The sequence below is a fragment of the Chinchilla lanigera genome, unplaced genomic scaffold (genome assembly GCF_000276665.1).
Source record: "Chinchilla lanigera isolate Chin_1 unplaced genomic scaffold, ChiLan1.0 scaffold00057, whole genome shotgun sequence".
NCBI lineage: Eukaryota > Metazoa > Chordata > Mammalia > Rodentia > Chinchillidae > Chinchilla > Chinchilla lanigera.
Genome location: NW_004955458.1, coordinates 4,848,363 through 4,870,929, shown reverse-complemented (window position 1 = coordinate 4,870,929; position 22,567 = coordinate 4,848,363). Strand labels below are relative to the sequence as shown.

Genomic DNA, 22,567 nt, shown 5'->3' with positions numbered 1-22,567 from the left:
TGTGCCCATGCAGATCCACGGATCCTGGAAGAATCCACACGCACAAGTGAAGGGTGGGAGCGTGGTAGGTTGTGGTGTGTGGCACGGGTCTGCGCGGGTGGCTGGTGTGTACGTGCCTCTGTTGGTGCTTGTGTCTGGGTACCTCAGAGCGCGGGCATGGACTATGCTCATGTGTCTGCGCCTTTGTCAGAGTACGGATGAGCAACTTAGTGTGTGGGGGGGTCTTTGGGGGTCTATGTGTGTCTGTTATGGGTCCCGGAGTGTGCTTGAATTGGTGTGATGCACGGATGTACATAAGAGGGGGTATGCACCAAACTGAAGAAAACAATGGATACAAAGAGCCAGATCTGGGCCATCTGCATGGGTTTCTTTACTCTGAACACCTAAACACAGGGTCAGAAACGCAGGGTGTAGAGGCGGCGGCATCAGACTGGAAAAGACTATAGAACAAATATTCTCAGCCCCACTCCTCCAAGGCAGGGTGTAGGATGAGGACGAGAGAACGGATGGCTTCACTTTTGGTCCCTAAAATTACCCCTAATAAGTATAGGTTTAGGTGGGGAGGGAGCATGGGAGAGAAATGGAGCAGGATAAAGCCCAGGAGAGAGAACAGAGATAGTCGTAGAATAAAGGGTCACCTAGACCCTGAGCCAGATTAGCTAAGCAGGGGGGATGCTGAAGGTGGAGACCCCAGGACTGTGCCGGTTGCCCAGGACTCGGGTCCTGCCAGCAAGTCCTCCACCCCTCCTCTGGCAGGATGAAGATTGGGTGGGGACCTTTCTCCCAGTTTAAACAGCTGCCTCTGATTACACCATTTATTGGGGGCAGGGAAGGCGGAGATGGCGGGAAATGTGCAGGGGTGGGGCTTCTGGTACAGAGGCTGAGCAAGACCCTGGCCTTTGGCCTGAGAGCCTAAGGCCAAAATGGTACCTGGCAGGACCTACAGGCCACTTGTCAGGGCCCTGGGGAGACTCAAAACTGGGAAAAGAGGAAGGGCCGCCAAGCCATCTTCTCCTGACAGTGCTGCAGCCCACGGAGCACAGTTCCCAGCAGGCTCCGGGTGCAGTAGCCCAGGGAGAAATTAAGGTGCCATTCCTTTGCACACCAGGCAAAGTACCGGGCACTGGAAGAGGGGGCAGAGGACAGTTTTAGCTGTGTCATGGACAAACACAGCCACAGAGCAAGGTCCACATCAGGCTAGAGAGTACCTGTCCTCATCTCAAGCATCGGCCAAAGGAAAGGGATGTCAAGGGTTTGGAAAGAGAGACCCAGAAAAGGTACTTACAAATCTCAGGGGCCTCATCAGAGCCATCCGGGCAGTCCCTCTCGCCATCACACCGCCAGCCCTTTGAGATACAGGTGATTTGGTCTCTGCAGGCAAACTGCTTGGGGCTGCAAGTCTTAGGGGCTAGGGGCAAGGAAAGAAAAGGGACGTATAAAGGAAGGGTGCAGGCCAACTCGGAGGCCCTGAAGCTCCCCAGGACTCCCCTTTCTTCCCTAGCATTAGTCCCCACCGGGCCCAGATTCTAACCATAGTCCATGTGCTTGGACTTGACGTTGTGTAGCCGTGGCAGGGGAGGGTGGGGATCCCAGGAGGGCTTTACCACCACCAGCAGCAGATGCTCAAGGCTGCGTGACCACTGCGCCCCTCCTCCCCCTTCAGGGTCAAGCCCTTGCTGCTCTTGTCACTCTGACCAGACACTAATACCCCAGGCTTTGCTGACTAACAGTGATGGGGGGCGGGGGGAGAGGCCTCTGCTGAGTTTTCTCGTCATTTCCCTTTCACTCCCACTAGCAGCCCAGAGCTGGCCTTTTCTAACTTCTGTGCTTCTCTGCCCTGTAGGGCACTCTCGATCCTTGACCCATCACCCAGCCAATCCCAACCCCAAATCACCAAGTCTCCAGACGGGAGCTCTGTATAGGGGGTACCCTTGGCACACAGAAGGGTTCAGAGATGGCATCTGCAGAGGGACAAGAGGCACTGGGTAGGGCAGATACGCCGCTGTCACCTCCGCTTTCTAAAGACACAGCCCCCTTGCTGATTAGATTTCAGGGAGGATTTCCCACAGAAGTCCTCAGGTAAGAGGCTCCAAGAGATTGCTCAGGGTAGTCCAGAGGGAGAACAGAAGTGGGGGTGGCAGGCATGACCTCTAGTAGTTTCTGCTCACCAACCTGTGGAATTACTGCATCCGGGACCTCCTAGAACTGCCCTCCCACCCCATCCTCTTCCCGCCCTTGCTCCCAAGGAGGAGTTAGAATGGTAGCAGCCGATTCTTATTCCTGGAGGGCTTAGTATGCGCTGGGAGCTGTGGTAAGCCAGTTCTTTCCATGTATCATCTTCTCTAATCCTCTCCACAGGATGACAAAGTAGGGGCCACTCATACCACCGTTTCACAGACGGGAAACTGGGCCACACTTGCCTGGGGCCACAGAGCTACCAGGACTCAACTCAGTTCAGCTGACTTTAGGCTCTCAACCAGTGCAGTCCTCACCAGTCTCCTGTTCCTACAAGAGGTTCAGAAGCGCCCACCCCATCACCATGTCTTGCATCGTGGTCTTTGCCCCCCACCCAGGACCAGGTTCCCAGCCTCCTGGTTCCTCAGCACCTTTTCCTTGGCCTGTGTGAAGGCCACTTCCATTCTGCAGGCACTGCACTAGCCGCTGAGCCTCCCTCCTCTCCGCCCTTCAGGAGCCACAGTCTCCGAGGAAGACAGTTGTGAACAGCTAACTCAAATGCAGGGCAGAGATGGAAGTGTAAGGAAAGTGTGTCAGGGCTCCGAGGGAGGGGGGAAGTCTGATGGGGGTCATGCCGAGAAGCCTTCCCTCCGTAACCCCCATCTCTGGCAGCGGGAACTGCACTCAGGCCCCTGGCCAGAACCAGAGCTGAGTTCGGGAAACACATCAAGGATGGTGTGGCCAGGCCCCCCGCGTCCCCCTCTGGCCCCCCCACCCCGAGCCGGGAATAAAGGCCCCTTGAGGAGGTGGATAATGCTGAGTTCATTGCCCCACTGGGCCAGCTGTGAGGTCTTCCCGGGAAACACAGCCCGCCAGCCTAGTTAGCATGCCGGAGAACCAACGCTTCCCCTGGCCAGCCAGGCCGCCTGAGGGGGGCGAGGGGGCTGCAATGGGACTCAAAGGCAGATGGGATGTTTGCAGCCCAGAAATGGACCCCTGTGCTCCCCCCAGCTCCATGCCCCTTTCCTCCCCAACCTGGACTTAGTCTGTGCCTCTATCTCTCCTCAGGACAGAACTTACAGCCAGGACCGAGGTCACGGGTTGGTCACTCTAACCTCCCTTCCATTTCATGGTCCCCCCTCCTTGAACCCCCCTCCTTAGGCCCTCACATAGTCCCCCCACTGTCCCCCACCCCCATTTTTGGCCTGAACTCGACAGAGGAAACAGCAGCTGGCAAACTCCGAAAGCTGGAATGAGAGATTCACAAACCAGATGTGCTCTTTAGGAGAGAGGGGAGTGGGGGATGGGGGCAGTGCAAGGAAGAGGAGGGCTCAGCCCCTGTCCCAAGCAGCACCTCCTCTGGCCCCGGGGTAGAGGGCTGGTGGGGGCGCTCGTCCCCAGAGGGCCAGGGTGGCACAAGGACCAGGGAGATACATGTGAAGGAACTTCCCTCCTGTCCGGGAAGGTGGCGATAGCCTCAGGAATCTCAAGTGAGAAGGCTGAAGCCTGTCTTTGATTTCCTTCAGGGGGAGAAGGGAGAAAAGAAACACGTAACCTACTTCGGGGCAGTCTCCACAGCCAAGGGAAGCCTCCTCCAAGCTGGGGTGGGGAGGGGGGTGGAAACTTATAATCTGCTTAGAGGCAAAGCCAACCCCATGCCCCCTAACTGAGCCTTCTACATCTGAGTCTAGAACTCAGAAAACCACCTTTGTGGTCTGCATTCAGATGGAGAAACAATATCGCTCTAAGCTCAGAAGCAACTAACAGCCTCCCCCACCTCACGACCCGAGGTTATACTCCTGCGCATGGTCACTGTTGCTGGCCACAGATCTCAAACACTCTCTGTAGTAACTCCTTTAGATCCTCACAGCCTTGCAGAGGTGGGTGCGTTGTAAACCCCATCTTATAGACAAGGAAACTGAGGAGCGATGAGTAACTGAGCGCTTGGAACTCAATTTAGAAGGGAAAGGGCACGGACAACACCGGTTCTCCATGCTAGGAAGGAAGGGATGGATTAGTAAGGGGTGGCCTTCAGGGCCCCTCCAAGAGGAGGGTGCAGAGAGGTGACAGGGATGGACAAGCATGGGACAGAAGAGGGGTGAGGTAAGAGGGAGAAGGAGGAAAGGACTGGAGAAGGAGGACAGTGAGCTAGTTCCAGGAAGAACACCAGGACACAGGGGCCGTCTGTTCTCAGCTTTGCCTAGAGATGAATGTGACCGCCATGCTAACTTGGCCAACACCCTACCCACCCCCCTCCAACCCAGGCGCCTGGCCCAGCCATGGCCCCCAGGGCCACCAAACTGGAGCCAGAGCAGGAGGTGTGGGCTTGGGTATATGTCCAGACACAACACAGACCCCCCCTGCCCTGCCTGAGTCTTGGCTGTCATCCTCTGTCCCACTCTGGGACCTGGAGTGTGGGGTGGGGAAGCATGTCTGGCCAGAGAAGAGTGGCAGGCAGAAAAGCCCAGGCCTGGCAGGACCCTTTTCCAGAGCAGGGGACCCACGTCTCAACACCTCCTAGGGGGCCTCAGATGGTACTTCCTGAAGGACAAGGAGACCGGAGGAAGAAAAGCATAGGGACCAGGGGGCCCTTTCCAAGCGCTGATGCAGGGGCAGACAGGCTCCTCTCTGAGACAGACGGGGGATGTGTTCCAAAAGGAGCCACATGGTGTATCTAGGGAACAGAGACACCCAGACACCCAGGCTTTGGGGCACAGCCTGCAGGAATTTAAACTTTCAGACTTAGAGGGGTAGGGCGGCAAGGGCCTCCCAGACCCAAATGGAGAGTTTTTCACCAAATTTTATGTTATTTTGGGTGTTACCCGGTGGCTCCTTCCCGCAGCTCAGTGAGGCTCAGACACATTTTTGTCATTCCTGAGTCTGGGCCTCTGCTCTGCGGCCTGGACAGATGGACAGACAGGGTGGCTTGGACTGCCAGAGGAGGAGAAGGGTCTCCCCTTCCACCCTGAGTCAATATTGACTCAGTAGGACATTAGCCCGACCCATGACCTCTCTATCATCTTTTTCTCTCTCCACAAATAAAATCCAGACCCTTCAAGTGCCAGCAAAGGTCAGCATATCTCTCAGCAGGGCATCACAAGTCCTCGCTCCTGTCCACCCCGACGTGGCCTACGCTCACCAGAAGTAAAAGCTCTCAGCTCTTGACCATCATCCTCCAGTTTTCAGATGCCTGTCAGGAAGTTCTGCCAGAGGTCTAACCTTCTTTCCTTCTGAAATACTGCCTATAGGCCATAATGGGTACCAGTTTCTTTCTTCCAGAAACATTCTTTTTAAAACTTCTTCCCAAAATGAGTGAAGCAGGAAGAGAGGACTTTGAAGGAAAATGGAAGGGGAACTTTCACCACAGTACCGGATGGTCTGGGTCCGGACAGGGAGGGGAAGAACAACATCAAAATGGTAAGGTGGGGAGTGAGGGAGTGAGGAGGAAAAGCTCAGGAGGACTCTCCTCCCAGGCAGGGTTTGAAATACCGACGGGCAGGATGGAAAAAAAATGGAGACAGGCAGAAGAAAGTAAGACAAGTGACAGGACAGTCAGGGCAGAGAATGCCACAGAGAATGGGCAAGTAATAGATGAAACAAGAGGGCCAGAGACAACACACGCAAAGGGACAGACCGAAAGGAAAGCACGCAGGCAAAAAAGACAGGAAGGGGGCTCAGCCCAGAGGTTGCCAAGATGGCGACACAGTTGTCCTAGGATGAACCTGAGAATAACTACCCCACGGAGACTCGGAGTAGGGTGGGGCAGCACCCTGGCTTGGGGAGACAGTCACGGCATTCCCAGAGTCTGACCCAAGGCAGACCCAGAAGACGGGCCGCTGCTCCTGTCCTGGAGGGTGGGTGGAAGCAAGCCAGCTCTTTAGCCAGGGAAGCCACACACAGCCTGGGAGACTCTCATCTCAGCTGCAAGAGGGGCAACTGCCACTTCTCCCACACCCCTCAGCTCCCCCTCGGGGAGGTTTTACACTGGTGCCTGAGGCCACTGCACCGGAAACACTCCAGAGTCAACTGCTTCCTTCTCCAAACAATGCCGGATCCTGCTAACCTCTCGGAAATCTGGGACAGAACACAGAGGGGCGGGACCAGGTTCCCTGGGGCTCACATGGAGCACCAGTAAGTCAGGGACCCTTTCACAGTCTCAGTCAACTCAACAGCACCTGATTCCCCAAGGATAGTAAGTCCCCCTTCACTCCCTACCCGCCAGCTAGAGCACTTGAAGGGTGGGCAGCCCGAGAGGTGGGGAGGATCCTGACAGAGAACCTTGGGGAGACATAAACTGTAGGCTTTGAGCTTTGATGGGCAGGGCTGAGACTGCAGCAGGAGGAAGGACAGCGAGGCTTGAGGAAGGAAGGACGTCCCAAAGGTAGGGAAGAGGGTTGAGTTTGGTGCTGGCATTGAACTGAGGCTCTAAGTATGCGAAGCACGTACTCTACCACTGAACTAAAACCCCAACCCTGGAAGGAGTTTTGAAGAGTCGGGGGACTGGGGCAGGATTTGACTTTGGCCAGTGCCCCGGCTGACAGCCCTGGGAGGCCTAGTCATTGGGAAACGATCAAAGGTAAAAATAATAATGATGATGATAATTTTTTTGAAAACTGGAGAAAACAGAGCAGAAACAAGAGTGGAAGGAAAAAAAAAAGCTTGGGAAGCAGCCTCAAATGTCAAAATAATCCCCAAGTGAATTTCTCACATATCCCTGCTTTGAAAGAGGAAGGTAAGCAGAGATATTTAGGGCCTGGGTCTGAGTAGGGAGAATGGAGTTTGGAACCTTCTTTTAAAGTCAGGAGGTTGATACTCAGCCGCAACACTTACTGCAGCTGTTCACCTGCTGCAGTAACTGCTTAGTACCCCAGCTCAAAGGGCTGTGGAGAGGCAGGAAGAGGAGAAGTCAGCCTCCTTCCCACTTCACAATGTCCCTCAATCTCAGCAGGGCTCTCAGTGATTCCTTTTCCCAACCCCTGCCCCATCTCTTTCCCGTCTTCCCCGGGAGCAAGTACAGTACATTCAATTCCGTCTGGGGTGGGGAGTGACAACTCTCTAGAAGAAGGGAAGCCTGCGGGCAGTTTCAGAAGAGAGGCAGGAGAGAAAGGAGCAGGGCCTGAGGCAGCAGAAGGAAGACACTAGGTCAGGTGGGCTGGGCCGGAGTTCCTTCTCAGGAAAGGAAAGGAAGTTTTTTTGGACCTGGAAGTAATAAGCAGGCATCTGGATCAGGCGCTGCCATTGGACAGAGGTGAGCCTACGTTTCTCCAAAACTCTCCCTTCCTACCTTGCAGAGTATGCGCATTTCCATTGCTAGGGGAGGGATGCTGGTGTGTGTGTGGAGGCAGAGGTCCTCTTCTGGGACTCTGAGCAGAGTCTGGTCTGAGCTGGGGATGCAGAGGTGGGCATGGTAGTTTTAAGGATGAGTAGGGAGACATTGAAGGAGAATACGTTCAGTCTGCCTTATCCAAACACTGGGAATCAACATGGTGTGGCCACCAGGGCCCATCTGTGATGTGAGAGTGAGGCTCCCTGGGGCTCACCCCTGACTAGGCTGGGGTCTCTTCTGCTCTCCTCTGAGACTCCTTGCTTCTGTCTAACTCTACCCACTTGCCTTCGTGAGCCTCCTGATGGAGCTCCTTCTCATCCAATGTTTTTTTTCTCTCCATCCCCCAGAAGGAGCTGCACCTAAACCTCTGCCTCCGTTTCCCCTCTGCCCTCACAGGGCTGAGAGCAAAGAACTTGATAACAGAGGCAGTCACAGGCAGAGGGTAGCTGTGTGGGCAGATCTGGAGGATTTTCAGGGCCGTGTCTCTGTCCTCCTCTTGTGGAGGATAATTGTGTGGGGGGTGCAGACAGACAGTCCCCAAGATGCATGATTAAGGGCCACTGAATAAATTGTTTTTTTGTTGTTTTTTTTTTCTGGACACAGCTGCTTTCTGATCCTCCAGTCCTCCTCCCCCAGTGGAGCAACTTAGGGAAAGGGGAGAGAGATAGATAATTTGGTTTCAGAGAAACTTTCCCTATTCCAGCCTGGCAAGATTGAGAAGATAGAGGAGGGGTGCATGATGGGATGAGGCTGCTTTGTGCCTTGGCAAGAGGGCAAAGAGGACAGGAAGCAAAGCAATCTCATCCCTTTTCAAATCAGCCCAACCCAGCCCCATGACCCCTGCCTAAAGCTTGAGCAAGGTTTAAACCAGTGACTCACAAGTATGAAGAAAAATAGCTGACAGAAAAAGGGGAGAAGCGCACCCCATTTTCCCAAAAGAACAGTTTCAGCCCAAGCCTAACTCTGCAGCAGTATCTCTGAGTGGGATGGAGAGGGGTTAAAGGGGCAGCTGGGAGGTGGGGCATAGTCCATAACCCCTATCCAGCCTCCACCGCTCCTTCCAGCCCTGTGGATCAAGCCAGAAGTGGGGGGAGCAGGGAGCGCCCCTCCCTCCCTCCCTCTGCCCCGGCATTCCAGGCCACTCTCCAAGCCCCTTCCCCAGTGATGACATCTGATGTTTCCTTCACCCCAGGGCTCTCAGGAATTAAGAAGGAAAATTCAAAGTCACACAGCATCACCGCCCCCTCTTCACCCTCCAAAACAGCTCTACCCAGACCACTGACAGAGGCCCTAAGAGGGGAAAGAACCCACCTCAGGACCCAAGGGGCAGCCCTGGATCCTGGACCCAGGCCTTCAAGCTTGGGCTCCAGGGCCCATACTACATCCAAGCAGGCGGCCCCTCTCTTCCCACCCACAGCCTTGTCGGGCCAGCCTGCTCTCCGCTCAGCAGGGCACCCCTGGCCTGGCTTCCCCTTGGAGCCTTCAGAAGCCATTGCATCCCCCTTCACCCCCTTTGGCAGCCCTACATTGCAAATCCGGATTCCTTCACAAATCAGATGGGGGGGCAGGAGGGTGGAGGATGTAAGGGAAGCAGAGGCCCTCCCCAGCCCGAGATGGGAAGAGAAGGCCTCTCGATCTCGGGCTCAGAAAAAGGGGGAGCCCTCTTCTCCCTGGCCGGGCCTTTGGTCTTTGTCTAGGCTGGGGGGCCTCCCCCAGAACCATCATTTGCCCAGGGCCCCCATTCCCCAAATCAGACCCCCATCCCCGCCCTCAGTCAGGCCGCTGCTGTGTCAGCTGGACTGGGATAACAAAAGGCACCCCCTCCCACGTCTCCCTTCCTCCCCAGCACGCAGGAGTGGGGGCTGGGGAGGGGGTGCCCCAGGGGTCCAAGGGGGCCGCGGAACCTCACTCACCGTCGATAGCGGCCGCGACCAGAGCTGAGAGCGAGGGCAGCAGCAGCAGCAGCAGCAGCAGCGGCGGCGGCGGCGGGGTCAGCATGGTGTGGTCTGATGCAAGCCGCAGCCCCCTCCCCTCTGGTCCTGCCACTTCTCTCCTTCGCCCCCCCCCAGCTGGGGGGTCCCCTTTTATCTTCCTCTCCCCCCTGCTCTATTATTCTTTTCTTCGGCAGAGCGCACCAGGGGCGTGGGTGAAGAGGTGGCTCTGAGCCCCTTGGGAAGGGCCTGCTGACGGGGCGTGCGCCCCCTGCCCCCAAATCCAAATCCTTCACCCCTTGCTTTACTCCTGGCTCCTCTTTCCCCTCCCTAGGCGAAGCTCAAAGCCCCATCGCGGAGCCGCCTCCGGCTGCAAAAATGCACAATTGGGAGGAGGCGGGATGGGGGTAGGGGGCGTGGACCGGGTGGGGAGCTTTTGGAAGGGGTCTGACGGAGCTCTGGGGGCTCCCCTCGTTTCCGCCTCCTCAGAGCACGGGCCTGGAGCTCGCACCGCTGTTCCCCGGACTAAAGTGCGGCGGGGGGGCCGAAGGGGGAGAGGGAGGGGACGGGGAAAGGAGGGAGGGAGGGAAGGGGCGGGGAAAGAAAAAAAGGTGGGGGGGGAGAACGAGCTACGCGGCAATCCCGCGAGTGCGCATGCGCCGGTTGGCGCGCTGCCCTGGGGAGGGGGAGTCGGAGTCGCTACGGGCGTTGGAGTTCTGGGAAGCGGCGCGGGAGTGGGAGCCCCGGGGGTCCGCTAGCCGGCTTGGGGCCCGGGGATCCCGCTCCCTTGCTTAGGTCCTCCCCCGCCGCACTCCAGAGAGCTGAGGGGTCGAGGGTGGGATGGGGCAGTGGGCGCGCAGAGCCGGGCGTCCTCTCTGAAAGTCGGTGTCAGACCCTAGCATTTCGGGGGCCCCTCTCGAGGTTCCAGGAGCCGGAGTCTGGGCCGAAGCCCGATTTCCTCGGGGAGCCCTGACTGTGCCTCTTTGCCCAGGGTGGGGGCAGGGCCTGCAGTCCACGGGGAAACTACGGGGAAAGGCCGAGCTTTGATTTGGAGGCTGCGAGACGGGGACGGGGACCCGGGCGGCGCGGGGGTGGGGGAGGCGCGCGGGACCCGCCCCCTCCTAGCTGCGGGGCCGCGTGTAAACAGGGCACCCGGGGGACACGCCGCGGCTTGCCCGCCCGCCCGGGACTGGGGATGGAGCCCACCTCGGGACGCCCCGCCCTGCTCGCCTGGCACCGGGCGCGGGAGGGGCAGGCCCTGGTTTGGAGGGAGGTGAGTCACCAGCGGGTGGGGTTGAGGAAGGGCAACCCCTTTTGCCCCAAGAGGTCGGGACTCATGTATTCTGTGTGTGTGTGTGTGTGTGTGTGTGTGTGTGTGTGTGTGTGTGTGTGTGTGTGTGTGTGTTGTTGTGTGTTGTTTTTTGTACCTCCTGACTGGCTTCCCACCAAGCCAGGGTTTTAAATTCCGAGCAACAGGGATTTGGGATGAGATGAGGGACTCTGGAACTGCGCTTGCGAGCCTGTTTTGAGGGAGTGCCTGCCGCGCGCCCGCCCGCCGGACCTTTGTACCCAGGCCCAGCCCGCCCAGGAGTGGTACTGAGTCCGGAAGGCGGTTCCAGGGCCCAGTGAGTGTGCTTCTGGCCGCTGCCCGCTTCTGGGTGCCGTCTGAAGTCTGCACCCCTGGTATCTGACTTTCTGGGTGTCTCAGGTCGGAGTTGAGGGAGCCCAGCAGGCGACTTCGGCTGCCAGAGATTGACCTTAGAGATGAGGGCTGTTTGCACCAGCCTTGATTCTCTTTAGTTCTAGTGAGGGAAAAACCCCGGGAAAAGCCCCCAAACCTTCCTTCTGCCCTGGCAGAAAAGGGAGCCGGGGAGAATTTGACTGTGAATGATAGTGAGCTCGACCTTTCCCCCGAGCCAGAGCCTCGTCCTGGTTCTCTTTGCTCAGGGTCATGGCCACCTGCTTTTAGTCTCCCAGGGTGGAAACCTCAGACTTTTGACCAACTTGACCGGGTCTGTCGTTCTTGTGTCCAATCTTGCCAGCCTGTGCTTAAGGCCTGCTGGTTTTTTCCCCTTTGAAATACATCTCAGATTTCCTCCGTTTTCACTGCCAGAGGATATCTCCCAGCAGGGGTGGGGTCTTGTTCCACTCTTTATTCAGCCCGCATGGCTTAACGTAGTGCCAGGACCAGGCAGGGACGCACCAAATGTTTTTAATGGATGCCTGCTAGGTTTCTGCCAGGACCCCTCCCAGTACTGTGGTCCAAGTAAAATCCAACTGAAGCATGCGGGAAAAACACATCTGGATCGCCCTGATTGGGTTGTGAGGGGCTCTCCCTCCAGGCTACCTTACTTACTTAGGTGAATCTTCCTAAAACCACTTCCTCTCTGCCTTTTCTGTGCCGACAGAACTCTGCTGGGTGTCTGTAAACAACTAAATCAAATAAGGACTCTTCTCCCGGTCATGGCTTCCCAAACTCTGGTGTCAGCCAGCGTGTTGACATTTCCTTGCTTGCTCGCTCCAAACCCCTGCTATCTTCTGAATGTGAATGTGTGTTTATTTTTATTAACTTTTCATAATAATAAAATAGTGGTTAAGAATCTCAGAGTAGAAGAGGGTAGGAGGTTGGAAGATATAACCAAACTTTCAGCTGCTTTGTGGTCCCATTCTTCAGCCCTTCTTGAAAGTAACCACTACTAGGGGTTCCTCTGGGATCCTTCCAGGGGGCTTTTTTTTTTGTACTGGGAATCGAACTCATGACCTCGGGTTTGCCAGGCAAATGCTTATGCCACTGAGCTACATCCCCAGCCCAGGAGGCTTTTTAAGAAAAATTTTAAAAACCTTCAATGTAAGTGAATATCCTTGAAAACCACCCATGAGTTCATACTATATTCTTGTAACTTTTTTTTTTCAATTAATTCATCTTGATCTCTTTCCACACTGTATTTATATATCCACCTCATGCTTTATGTTGGCTACTGGGAATCTCCTTCTTGGGTGCTCAACACTACTGGGTTTGTGGGGCCCTTGGGTTCCAGTATGTGAACGGCTGCAGGAGTCTCTCTGAGATAAGAGAATGCATATTTCTGTCCGACCTTTAATTATTCTGTTCCTCCAGCTCCTCTACCCTCCTAAGAAAAGCTCTTCCATTGTTCTTTTTTTCTGTCTTTTTGAGACAGGGTCTCGCTATGCAGTTCGGGCTGGCCTTGAGTTCACTTTGTAGCCCAGGCTGGTCTCGAGCTTGCAAATAATCCTCCTGCCTCAGCCTCCCAAGTGCTGGGATTACAGGCATGAGCTACCACGCCCAGCTTCTTCCATTGGTTCTTGCTCTGCCCTCAAAACTCTTGCTCTTCTCTTCAAACCTTGTACTCGAGATAACCCCAGCACCCAGAGGTTAGCACTTAATTTGGAGAGTTTTGTGTCTACCACAAGACCATAAACTCCCTGAGAACAGAGATCATATTTTCTACTTCTTTGTATCCATCCAGGTCTTTTTTTTTTCCTCCAGTACCAGAAATTGAATCCAGGCCCTTGTGCAAACTAGAGAAGTGCTCTACCACTGAACTGCAAGCTCAGCCCTCCACCCAGCTCTTCGCTGGTGGGGAAGCTGGCAGGAGTGTTAGGACTGGGAGTACTTTCCCGGTAGGAGAAGGGATGCTGCTGCAAGTATCTTCTCCCCTGTGTCTTTCTGATGTCACTCATTGTTCAGTCTGTTTCTCCCTACTTATGGAGCTTCCATCTTCAAATGCTTGGGTTGGGAGTATAACTAAAATAGTGGAAAGTCGAGGAGGAGAAATTTTCCAAAATTCACGATCAGGATACCAAGGATGGTGATAGACTGGAAAGAAGTTTGATGTGGGAAGTGGGTATCTTCCTTCAGCAAGTTATTAACCACCCATTTTTTTCTGAGTGAAAAGGCGTGAAATAGGCCATTCAGTGAACTGCTCTGGGACTGAGCGGCTCAGAAGCTAACACCACCTAGTGGTCGGTTAAAGATGTGCGCCGGAAAGTATCCCTAAAGGGTCGGAGGGACAGTGCAAAGAGGGAAAAGGCCGACCTTTACAGAGCAAGTAATGAACTTTATATTCATTAACACGCTTAAGTCTCATAGCTACCTTGTGATATGGATGTTATTTCCAGCTCATAGACCATGGAATAGAGGCTAAGAGAGATTAAGGAATATGCCCGCGAATCAGATGATTATTCAATTTCTTAGTGTTTACTACCCCTCCACTTAGCTCCCCACCCTGTCCCCTCCGCAATTCTGCTTTAGGGTTAGTTTAGACATAACATCTACTTTTTAACTCCTCTTTACTACTGATCAGGGACTGTACTTGGAGCTGAACCTGTCTAGTGAGACAAGTCTATTGGAGGTTTTCTGCTCCTGGAGGATGCTATCGCTGGGAAAACCCCCACTCCAAGATCGGGAATGTGGCACCTGTCTCAGCGCGGCTCTTTGCAGCTCTGTGCTTGTCTGAGGGAACTGTAAACTCTCAACTGGATTCTGGACTTCTCATAAAGGTATTTTGATTTGTATATTGTTAAATCTGTGTGACTGTGAAGGGATGAGAGGTAGGACTTCCCACTGTGACAACTTCCTATTGTGACACCTTAATGTCCACATGAGAGAAATAAAAAAGAACCTTGACCCCGCCTCACATCATGTGTAAGAATTAAAGTGGATTATAAACCTAAATTATAAAAACTAAATTCTGCCTTTAAATAAATGCACAAAATATAATTCCAAATTGGGAGCTGAAAAATTTTCTTAAACCACAGAAAGCAGTAAATATAAAAGAAAAAAAATGAGTCTGGGTGTGGTGGTACATGCCTGTAATCCCAGCACTCAGGAGGCTGAGGCAGGAGAATCGCTGTGAGTTCAAAGCCAACCTGGGCTACAAAGTGAGTTTAAGGCCAGCCTGAACTGCATAGTGAAAACATGTTTCAAAAAGACCAAAACCAAAAACAAAACAAAAAGAAAATTAAAAAAAATGAAACATGAGAATTGAAAAATTTTGCTTCTCAAAAGGCATTGTTAAGAAAATGAATAGGCCAAGTAGGCTTGTTTATTGACTTGCCAAGGCACAAATGTGTATGCAAGATATATTATAAGTCCTATAACACAGTGAGGAAAAGACAACTCAGTGAATGGCCAAGAAGCATATGAAAAGTTCTCAGCATATTTAGTTTTCAAGAAAATGCAAATTTCTCAGGTAGGATGGTGAGCTTGTAGTCCCAGGGTTGCTGGAACTGGCAAAGTGGGGTAGGAAGATCATCTGAGCCAAGAAGTTTGGGGCCAGTCTCAGCAACATAGCAAGATCCTCTCTCAAAAAGAAAAAGGAGTGCTGGGCATGGTGGCACACGCTTGTAATCCCAGCACTCAGGAGGAGGCTGAGGCAGGAGAATCTTTGCGAGGTTGAGGCCAGTCTGGGCTACAAAGCGAGCTCAAGGCCAGCCTGAATTGCATAGTGAGACCATGTCTCAAAGAAAAAAAAAAAAAAAGGAAATGCAATTTAAAATCAAAATGTGATACCTCTCCATACCCACCAAAATAGTTAAACTTTTAAAAATTGACAGTACCAAACAGTGGGATTGTAGAGCAACTGGCACTATCATATATCCTTGGTGGGAATGTAAAGCGTATATCAGTTTGGATCAACATGCTGCAGTTTCTTATGTAACTAAGCACATACCTAATCTATGACCCAGAGGTTATACCTAGTTGTTTATCCAAGAGAAATTAAAATATACACTTACACACAGACTTGAATATAAGATGTTCACAGCAGTTTTCTTCCTCACAGCCAAAAAGTGGTTATCATTCAGGTGTCCATCATTTATTTAAAAAAAGATAAACAAACTGGTATCTCTCTACAATGGGCTACTACTCAGCAATAAAAATAAACAAATACATGCAACATCTTAGACAAATCTCAAAACAGGTAGAGTTAAAGCAGCCAGACATAAAAATACATCCTGTAAGCCTGGTTTGTGGTGCATACCTGTAATTCCAGCACTCCGGAGGCTGAGGCAGGAGGATTGCCACAAGTTCAAGGCTGGGATGGATTACATAGTGAGTTGAGGATCAGCCTGAGCTACATAGCAAGACCCTGTCTCAAAAAAGCAAAAACAAGCAAAACAAAAACCCCCAAATATCCTGTAAAGTACTTAACCTGCTCCAAGATAAAAATAGGCAAAACTTGATGTCATAGGTGGAGTCAAGGACTTTGTCAAGAGGACTCCAATTGCATAAGAAATAACATTGAGAATCAACAGATGCGATTATATCAAATTAAAAGCCTGCACAGCGGAGGAAACAACTAACAGAGTGAAAAGAGAACCTACAGAATACAAAAAAGGGCGAGGGATATAGCTCAGTGGCACAAGCCCCTGCCTGGCAAGCACACGGTCCTGAGTTTGATTCCTGATACCCCCTCAAAAAAAAAAAAAAAAATGTTGCCAGCTACACCTTACACAGAGGACTAATATTTAGAATATACGAGGAACTCAAGACCTGCCCCTAAATAAGAGTCTTGATATAAAATCGGACAACTGAAATGAATACTTCTCAGAAGTATAATTGGCCAATAAATACATGAAAAAAGTTCAACATTGAAGGCCATTAGAGAAATGCAAATTAAAACAGCAGGGATAGTCCATCTTCCTCCAGAACAAATGGCCATCACAAGAAACAAATAATAACAAGTGTTGGTGATGCTGTGGGAAAAAAAGGAATCTTTTTTTTCACTGTTGATGGAAATGTGAACTGGTACAATCACTATGGAAATAAGTATGGAGATTCCTCAAAAAACTAAAAATAGGAATTCCCTTTCACTCAGCTATTCCCCTTCTAGGTATCTTCTCAAAAGTGTTAAGGACATCATATTATAGTGACACTTACATACCTATGATTATAGCAGCACAATTCATAATAGCTAAATCTTGGAAGTGGCCTATATGTCCATCAGCAGATGAAAGGATAAAGAAAACAGGTATTTATACACAACAGAGTACTACTCTGCTATAAAGAAGGATAAATTTGAGTCATTTGTAGGAAAATGGATGTACCTTGAGAACATAAGTGAAATAAGCCAGACACACAAACTCAAATATCACTTTTTTTTTTTAATGTGAGAAGCTCAAAGTATGAATAGCAAGCAAATAAAAGACAGATAATAGGAAACAGAGAGACAGACCTTTTGCAAATGGGAAGGGAACAAAGAGATAAAAGGAGAGGAGGGAAGAGGTGATAAAAAGAATTAGGATGTGTTATGTACAGGGACATGTACCAGCTCCCCGCAATGAATGTAATCATTATGTACTGAAAACATGTTGTAATAAAAATTAAATGCATTCTATGTATATTACTCCATTGATATTGAATTCCTAAAACAATCAGAATGGTGGTTCCCCTCCTCCACTGCCGAGGATGGCGTGAGACAAGCGATCTACTTTTTTGTGTGTGTGTGGTTCTGGGAAAGGAAGCTCGAGCCTCGTGTGTGCTAGGCAAGGGCTCTGCCTCTGAGCTATACTCCAAGCCCATGACCTACATCTTGCTAGGAGTCTGAGTGTCAAAAAGGAAACACGTGGTAAGACAGAAATTTGAATCCAGGGGTCTGGCCCCCAGAGAATGGGGTTAACTTGCTCGGGACGTAGAGCCTCAGGTGTGAATGCAATCACACAGGAAAAGTAGAGCACACAGAGAGATAGGAGGCAGACCAAGAAAGAGGGACTGTGAAAAACAGCTAGAGAGGAGTTTTAAAGAGTGACTAATATGGCTGGGGCTGTAGCTCCGTGGTAGAACATTTGTGTAAAATATGCAAAGCCCAGGGTTTGATCCCCAGCAGGATAAGGGAAGGAATGCGCCACCATTCTTGGCACCTAGAAAAGACTTATGTGACTCGGACCAGCAGTTTCATTGGTCTTGTGGGGGCAGCAATTGCTGGCCCTGTAATAAGGAGGTGAGGAAGGGTAGACAATGAATGTGCATAAGTTTCCCAAGAATCTTGGCTGCACAGAGGAAGAGAGTCAGGCAAGACAGTAATTAGAGGGCTGGAATTTCCTTGTAGAAGCTCAGGCCTGACCACAGCTGGCTCCATCCAGAGATGTTTGGCTTCGCCCACCCACCAAGGCTGCTTCTTGTCCTGTGAGGTGAAGGTTTGTTGGCCATAGTAAGCCTAGGATTTAGAGCCTTAGGGCTCCATTTGGAGCCTGGAAAGCAGCTGACCCCACCATTGCTCACATCCTGTCATTCTTGGCAGGCCTTGATGGGCATCCACCCTTCTCCACTAGGCCTGGTGCTTCCTTTTCCGGACCACAAAGACCTAGGCCCCTCTTTCCTTGTCTGAATCCTGGCTCCAAGACAGAGGATGGTGGGTGCGTGGATAGGCAGCCTGCTCTGGGCTCTACATTTCCTATGGCCTCAGTCAGGAATGCATTTAGCAGCAAGTAACACAACTCAATGGAAGTAGACTGAACAAGGAAGAACCTAGAGCAGGTCGAAAGCTGGGTGATTCAGCAAGGGTTCTTGGCCTCTTCATATGGCGGACCTGGTGGCAGCTGTCTGGTCCTCACAGATGGGCGTGGCACTGAAGAAGAATAAAATCTTTTCCAGGAATTCAGTGAGGCCTACTGTCTGGAATTGGGTCATTGGTCAGAGCAATAGAAATACTTCGATTTGGGCTGGGGAAATAGCTCAGTGGCAGAAGCGCCTGCCTGGCAAGTGCAAGGTCATGAGTTCAATCCTCGGTACCACAAAAAAAAAAAAAAAAGAAAAAAAAAGAAATACTTTGATTGGCTCAGCTGATTAGATTCACCCCCACCCACTACAAGAGAGAACACCTGTACAAAAATCCAGATTTGGCGAGCAAGGAGGAAGGTCATGGCTGCTGAGTAAGCACCATCAGTGCTTGACCCAGTAGGCATATGAAGTTCCTCTTATGGCCAGGTAGCTCACCTTCCATCGAAATGTTAACGCATAGCTTAAGGGCAACAGTGCCATACCAAACTAATTGGGTTCTTCCCAGCTCCCTAACTTTGGCTCTGGGCAAGTTGCCTAAGCTTTCCTTGAGAGGTTTCTTATCTGTAAAATGAAAGCTATCAGCACTATTCGGTAGAATTTTTTGTGATGATTGAAGGTCGCAGGTCAGTACCATCATAGCAGCCACAAACCTATGTGGCTACTCAGCATTTGAAATGAGGCTCGTGCATCTGAAGAGTTAAACTTTTAAGATCGAATGAAAGGGCTGCTTCTTGTCCTGTGAGGTGAAGGTTTGTTGACTGCAGTAAGCCTGGGATTTGGAGCCTTAGGGCTCCACTTGGAGCCTGGAATCAGCTGACCCCACCATTGCTCACATCCTGTCATCCTTGGCAGTCCTTAATGGGCATCCACCTGCTTGGCAAGCACAAGGTCCTGAGTTCAATTCCCAGTACCAGTATATATAAATTCAAATGAAACAGCCACAGAAACTGGGTGTGGTGATAGACAACTGTAATCCCAGAACTCTGGGAGGCTGAGACATGAGGACTGCAAGTTTGAACACAGTCTAGGCAAGTTAGCAACTTAGTGAGACCCTATCTCAAAACAAACCACTCCCTGCCAAAAAAAAAAGGACGGAGAATGTAACTCTGCAAAGGCCCTGGGTTCAATCCATAGTATTACAAAATGAATGAATGATTGGATGAATGAAGCCACAGCTGGCCATGGTGGTGCACGCCTGTAATTCCCACTACTCAGGAGGCTGAGGCAGGAGGATCACAAGTTTTGAGGCTAGCCTGGGCAATTTAGCAAGATCTTGTCTCAAAATAAAATTTAAAAAAGGGCTAAGGATGTGGCTCAGTGACGGAGTACTTGCCCAGCGTGCAGGAGGTCCTAAGTTCAACCACAGTAACTCCGCCCCAGAGAAAGGAAATGAAAAAATTAAATAGCCACATATGTACAGTGCTACTGTTGTGGGTGCATAGTTCCATCTTATTGTGTTATTTAGGATAAAATGCTCCATGCTTTGACTTTTGAGTAGGAATTGAAGTAGCACAGAAAGCTCCACTCTGTGTTAGTTCTCCCCCTCCCACTACTGGGGATCAAATCCAGGGTCTCATGAACGCTAGGCAAGGACTCTGCCCCTGAGCTACATCCTCAGCCCTAGTTCTTATTTTAGCTGCCATACACTGATGTCCTGGTGACTTGACCACACTCCTTGAAGATTTTGGTACCTGAGTCCCCTGAGGCGTCCTGCAAACCTGGCTGGCTTCAGAGCTCACGCAGGTAGCCCAGCCAGCCCCTCGGTTCATAGACTTCCTCAACTCCGTGGGTGGACGCACCTCCCCTTTGTCCCCTCCACTTGTTCCCATAACAACCTGAGGAACACACCCCCAGGCGAGCTGGATTGAAGTCCCACGCCTGGTCTCTAATTACAACACCCTAGCCCCCCAGTTCTTTATATCCCTTGCTCCTTGGAAGCCTGGTCTTTAGGTCATTTGAGACTTCCAGCTCCTTAACTGCTTTCTTTCCTCCACTTCTCTTCCTCACCAGCCTCAGTTCCACAGAGCTTCACCTCGGCCCCTCAACCACACGGCCCCCGTTAGTATATCAACCTCCCAAACTGGTGGCTGGCTTCACACTTGCCTCTGCAGTCCATCTTCCACTCTGCAGCTAGGGTGACAGCTCTACTAAATCTCATCACATTACTTTCCTGCTTAAATTCTCTGATGCTCCCCATTGCCGACTACTACCTGTTCCCGGAAGGAAACAAACTTCCACAGGTCTCCATGCCTTTGCATGTGCTTCTGGCTAGTTCAGTTCTCTTCTTGTTCCTTGCTTGAATTATGCCCTATTCTTCCTTCAAGATCTAGTTGAGGAATCACCTCCTCCAGGAAGTCTTCCTGATCTCCCCTATCCCCCCCAACTTAGTTCAGGTACCCACTTCTGTGTGTTCCCAGGCATATATGAGCCCTGATTATCCAATAGTATCACTGTATGCTAACTAATCCAACTTATTTCTCAGCTGTGTCTGAGGACAGACACTAATCCCATGGCCAGCCTTTGTATATTTATTAGCAAGGGTACAGGTTGTCTTTTTAAGCTGCTGCATAGCAGCATGTACAGTAGGATGACTCCCCACTCTCCTTGCACTCATATTCTTGCTGAGGAAGAATGGTGTGTCCATAAAATAATTAAAAGTGATGCAGAGTGATATGAGATGGTCACCAACATCCAAGTGGTGCTTTGTTTTTGGAACAGAGCTTGCTCTAAAAAGTAGTTTTCCATTATGACCCAGAATTCAGATATATAGAGAAAACAAAAAGATTCACTAAGCAATATTTATCTTTCTTCATTTGATGCCTTCTGATATTTTCTATTCTATTCTACTTCATTTTGTAATAGCGATTGTCAAGATACTGCTATGGGCTGGACGCAAGAATTCATATATTAAAGTCCTAGCTCTCAACACCTCAGAATGTGATCTTACTTTGAGAGGTAATAAAGTTAAAATGAGGTCACCAGAAATGTGTCCTACTTTAATACAGCAGGTACCCCTATAAAATGGGGAAGTCCGGCAGCAGACTGGCATCCAGAGAACACCTCATGAACATGAAGTGACAGTTTACAAACCAAGGAGAGAAGCCTGTAGTAGATTCTTTCTCCATAGCCCTCCATAGAGCCAGGCGTGGTGGCGCACGCCTGTAATCCCAGCACTTGGGAGGCTGAGGCAGGAGGATCATTGTGAGTTCGAGACCAGCCTGGGCTAAAGTGAGCTCAAGGCCAGCCTGAACTGCATAGTGAGACCCTGTCTCAAAAAGACAAAAAGAGAAGGGCTTCAGAGCCTCCAGTATTGTGAGATAACTTCCTGTTGTTTAAGCTACCGAGTTTGTGGTATTATGTTACAACAGCCTAAGAAACTAATACACTCACCAAATTCATTTTATGACTCACTATTGGATTGTGGTTCACACACAATAAAGTGCTATTTTCTCTCATGCAATTCTCTTTTTTTTGGTGGCGGTGGTGGTGGTACTGTGTATTGAACTCAGGACTTTCTTACCGAACTACATCTGTAGCTCCTTTTCTATTTTTTATTTTGACACAGAATTTTGCTAAGCCACTAAGTTGCCCAGGCTGGGATCAAACTTTCAGTCCTCTTGCCTCAGCCTCCCAAAGTGCTGAGATTATAGGCATGTGTCACCAGGCCTGGCTCTCATATTTTTACAGCCACTTGGTGGGACAGCCAGGCCTGGAGGAGGCACGGCAACAGGGCTGCCACTTTCAGAGTCAAGCAGGTGGGGTGTTGTTTGAAGATCTGTGCCTGCATAATCTGAAGAGTGCTTTTCTCAGCTCAGTGCCCTTAGCCTCCTCATCGTCGTCTAGGCCCTGTTGAAATACGTATAAAACTGTCCTCATCTGAGGGGGTAATAAACAGTCACAAAGCTGTAAGATGCAGTCAGACCCAACCCAGATTTGCCTGTAAATGCTGGCTTTGCCTGTGTGACACTACGATGTCCCAGCCGGTGCAGTCAGTGGGAAAGGAAGACAATAAATGCTATTTTCCTACCGGTACTTGGGCCTCATCTTTTTACTGTTTACAAGGAGCCAACGTGAGAGATTGTCCTGACTCTCCGTCTCTTCCTGGTTGTCTCTGAGGACCTGGAGCTCCTGAAACCCTCAGGTGACAAAGCCTGGGTTCAGCTTCCATGTGTGGATGCCTGCAGGCAGAGTGGGCACCTGGGTGCGCAAATAAAGGGTGTGTGCCCCGAGCACCTCCATGCATTGCTTGCTGAACAAACTCCTGGACAGATTTTCTGCTTGCTGCGTTCCCCCCTGCTGACCTTCCTCTTCCTCTCCCTGCTTTGCAGACACAATAAATACACTCACCCCTGCTGGGTTCTGACTTTTGGCCGAGGACCCCTGTGTAGGACGGAGACTCTTCGCTTTCCTCACACCCGGCTTATTCTGGACCATAAAATAGCGCCTTATGTTCACTGTATGTCAGGCGCTGTTCTAAGCGTTCACAATTCTCAGCGTCTTTCAACAACCTTATCAACTCATTTGCTCCGTTTTAGACGAAGAAGCTGAATCACAAGGAGTAAACTGCCTAGGCTTGTGCAGTTCGTAGTACTGGCGGGATTTGGACCTAAGCGG

The 22,567-nt window shown here is 50.9% G+C and overlaps 1 protein-coding gene across 1 annotated transcript in view; it reads right to left on the bottom strand.

The window, feature by feature from the left end:
- Nucleotides 1-9,499, bottom strand: part of Lrp1 (low density lipoprotein receptor-related protein 1) — an 80,509-nt gene extending 71,010 nt beyond the window's left edge. The window contains exons 1-2 of the mRNA XM_005397348.2: nt 9,415-9,499; nt 1,286-1,408 (exon numbers count right to left, since the gene is read on the bottom strand). Coding sequence (XP_005397405.1) covers nt 1,286-1,408; nt 9,415-9,499 — 208 coding nt within the window. The remainder of the gene's footprint in view (nt 1-1,285; nt 1,409-9,414) is intronic.
- Between the last annotated feature and the right edge of the window lie 13,068 nt (nt 9,500-22,567).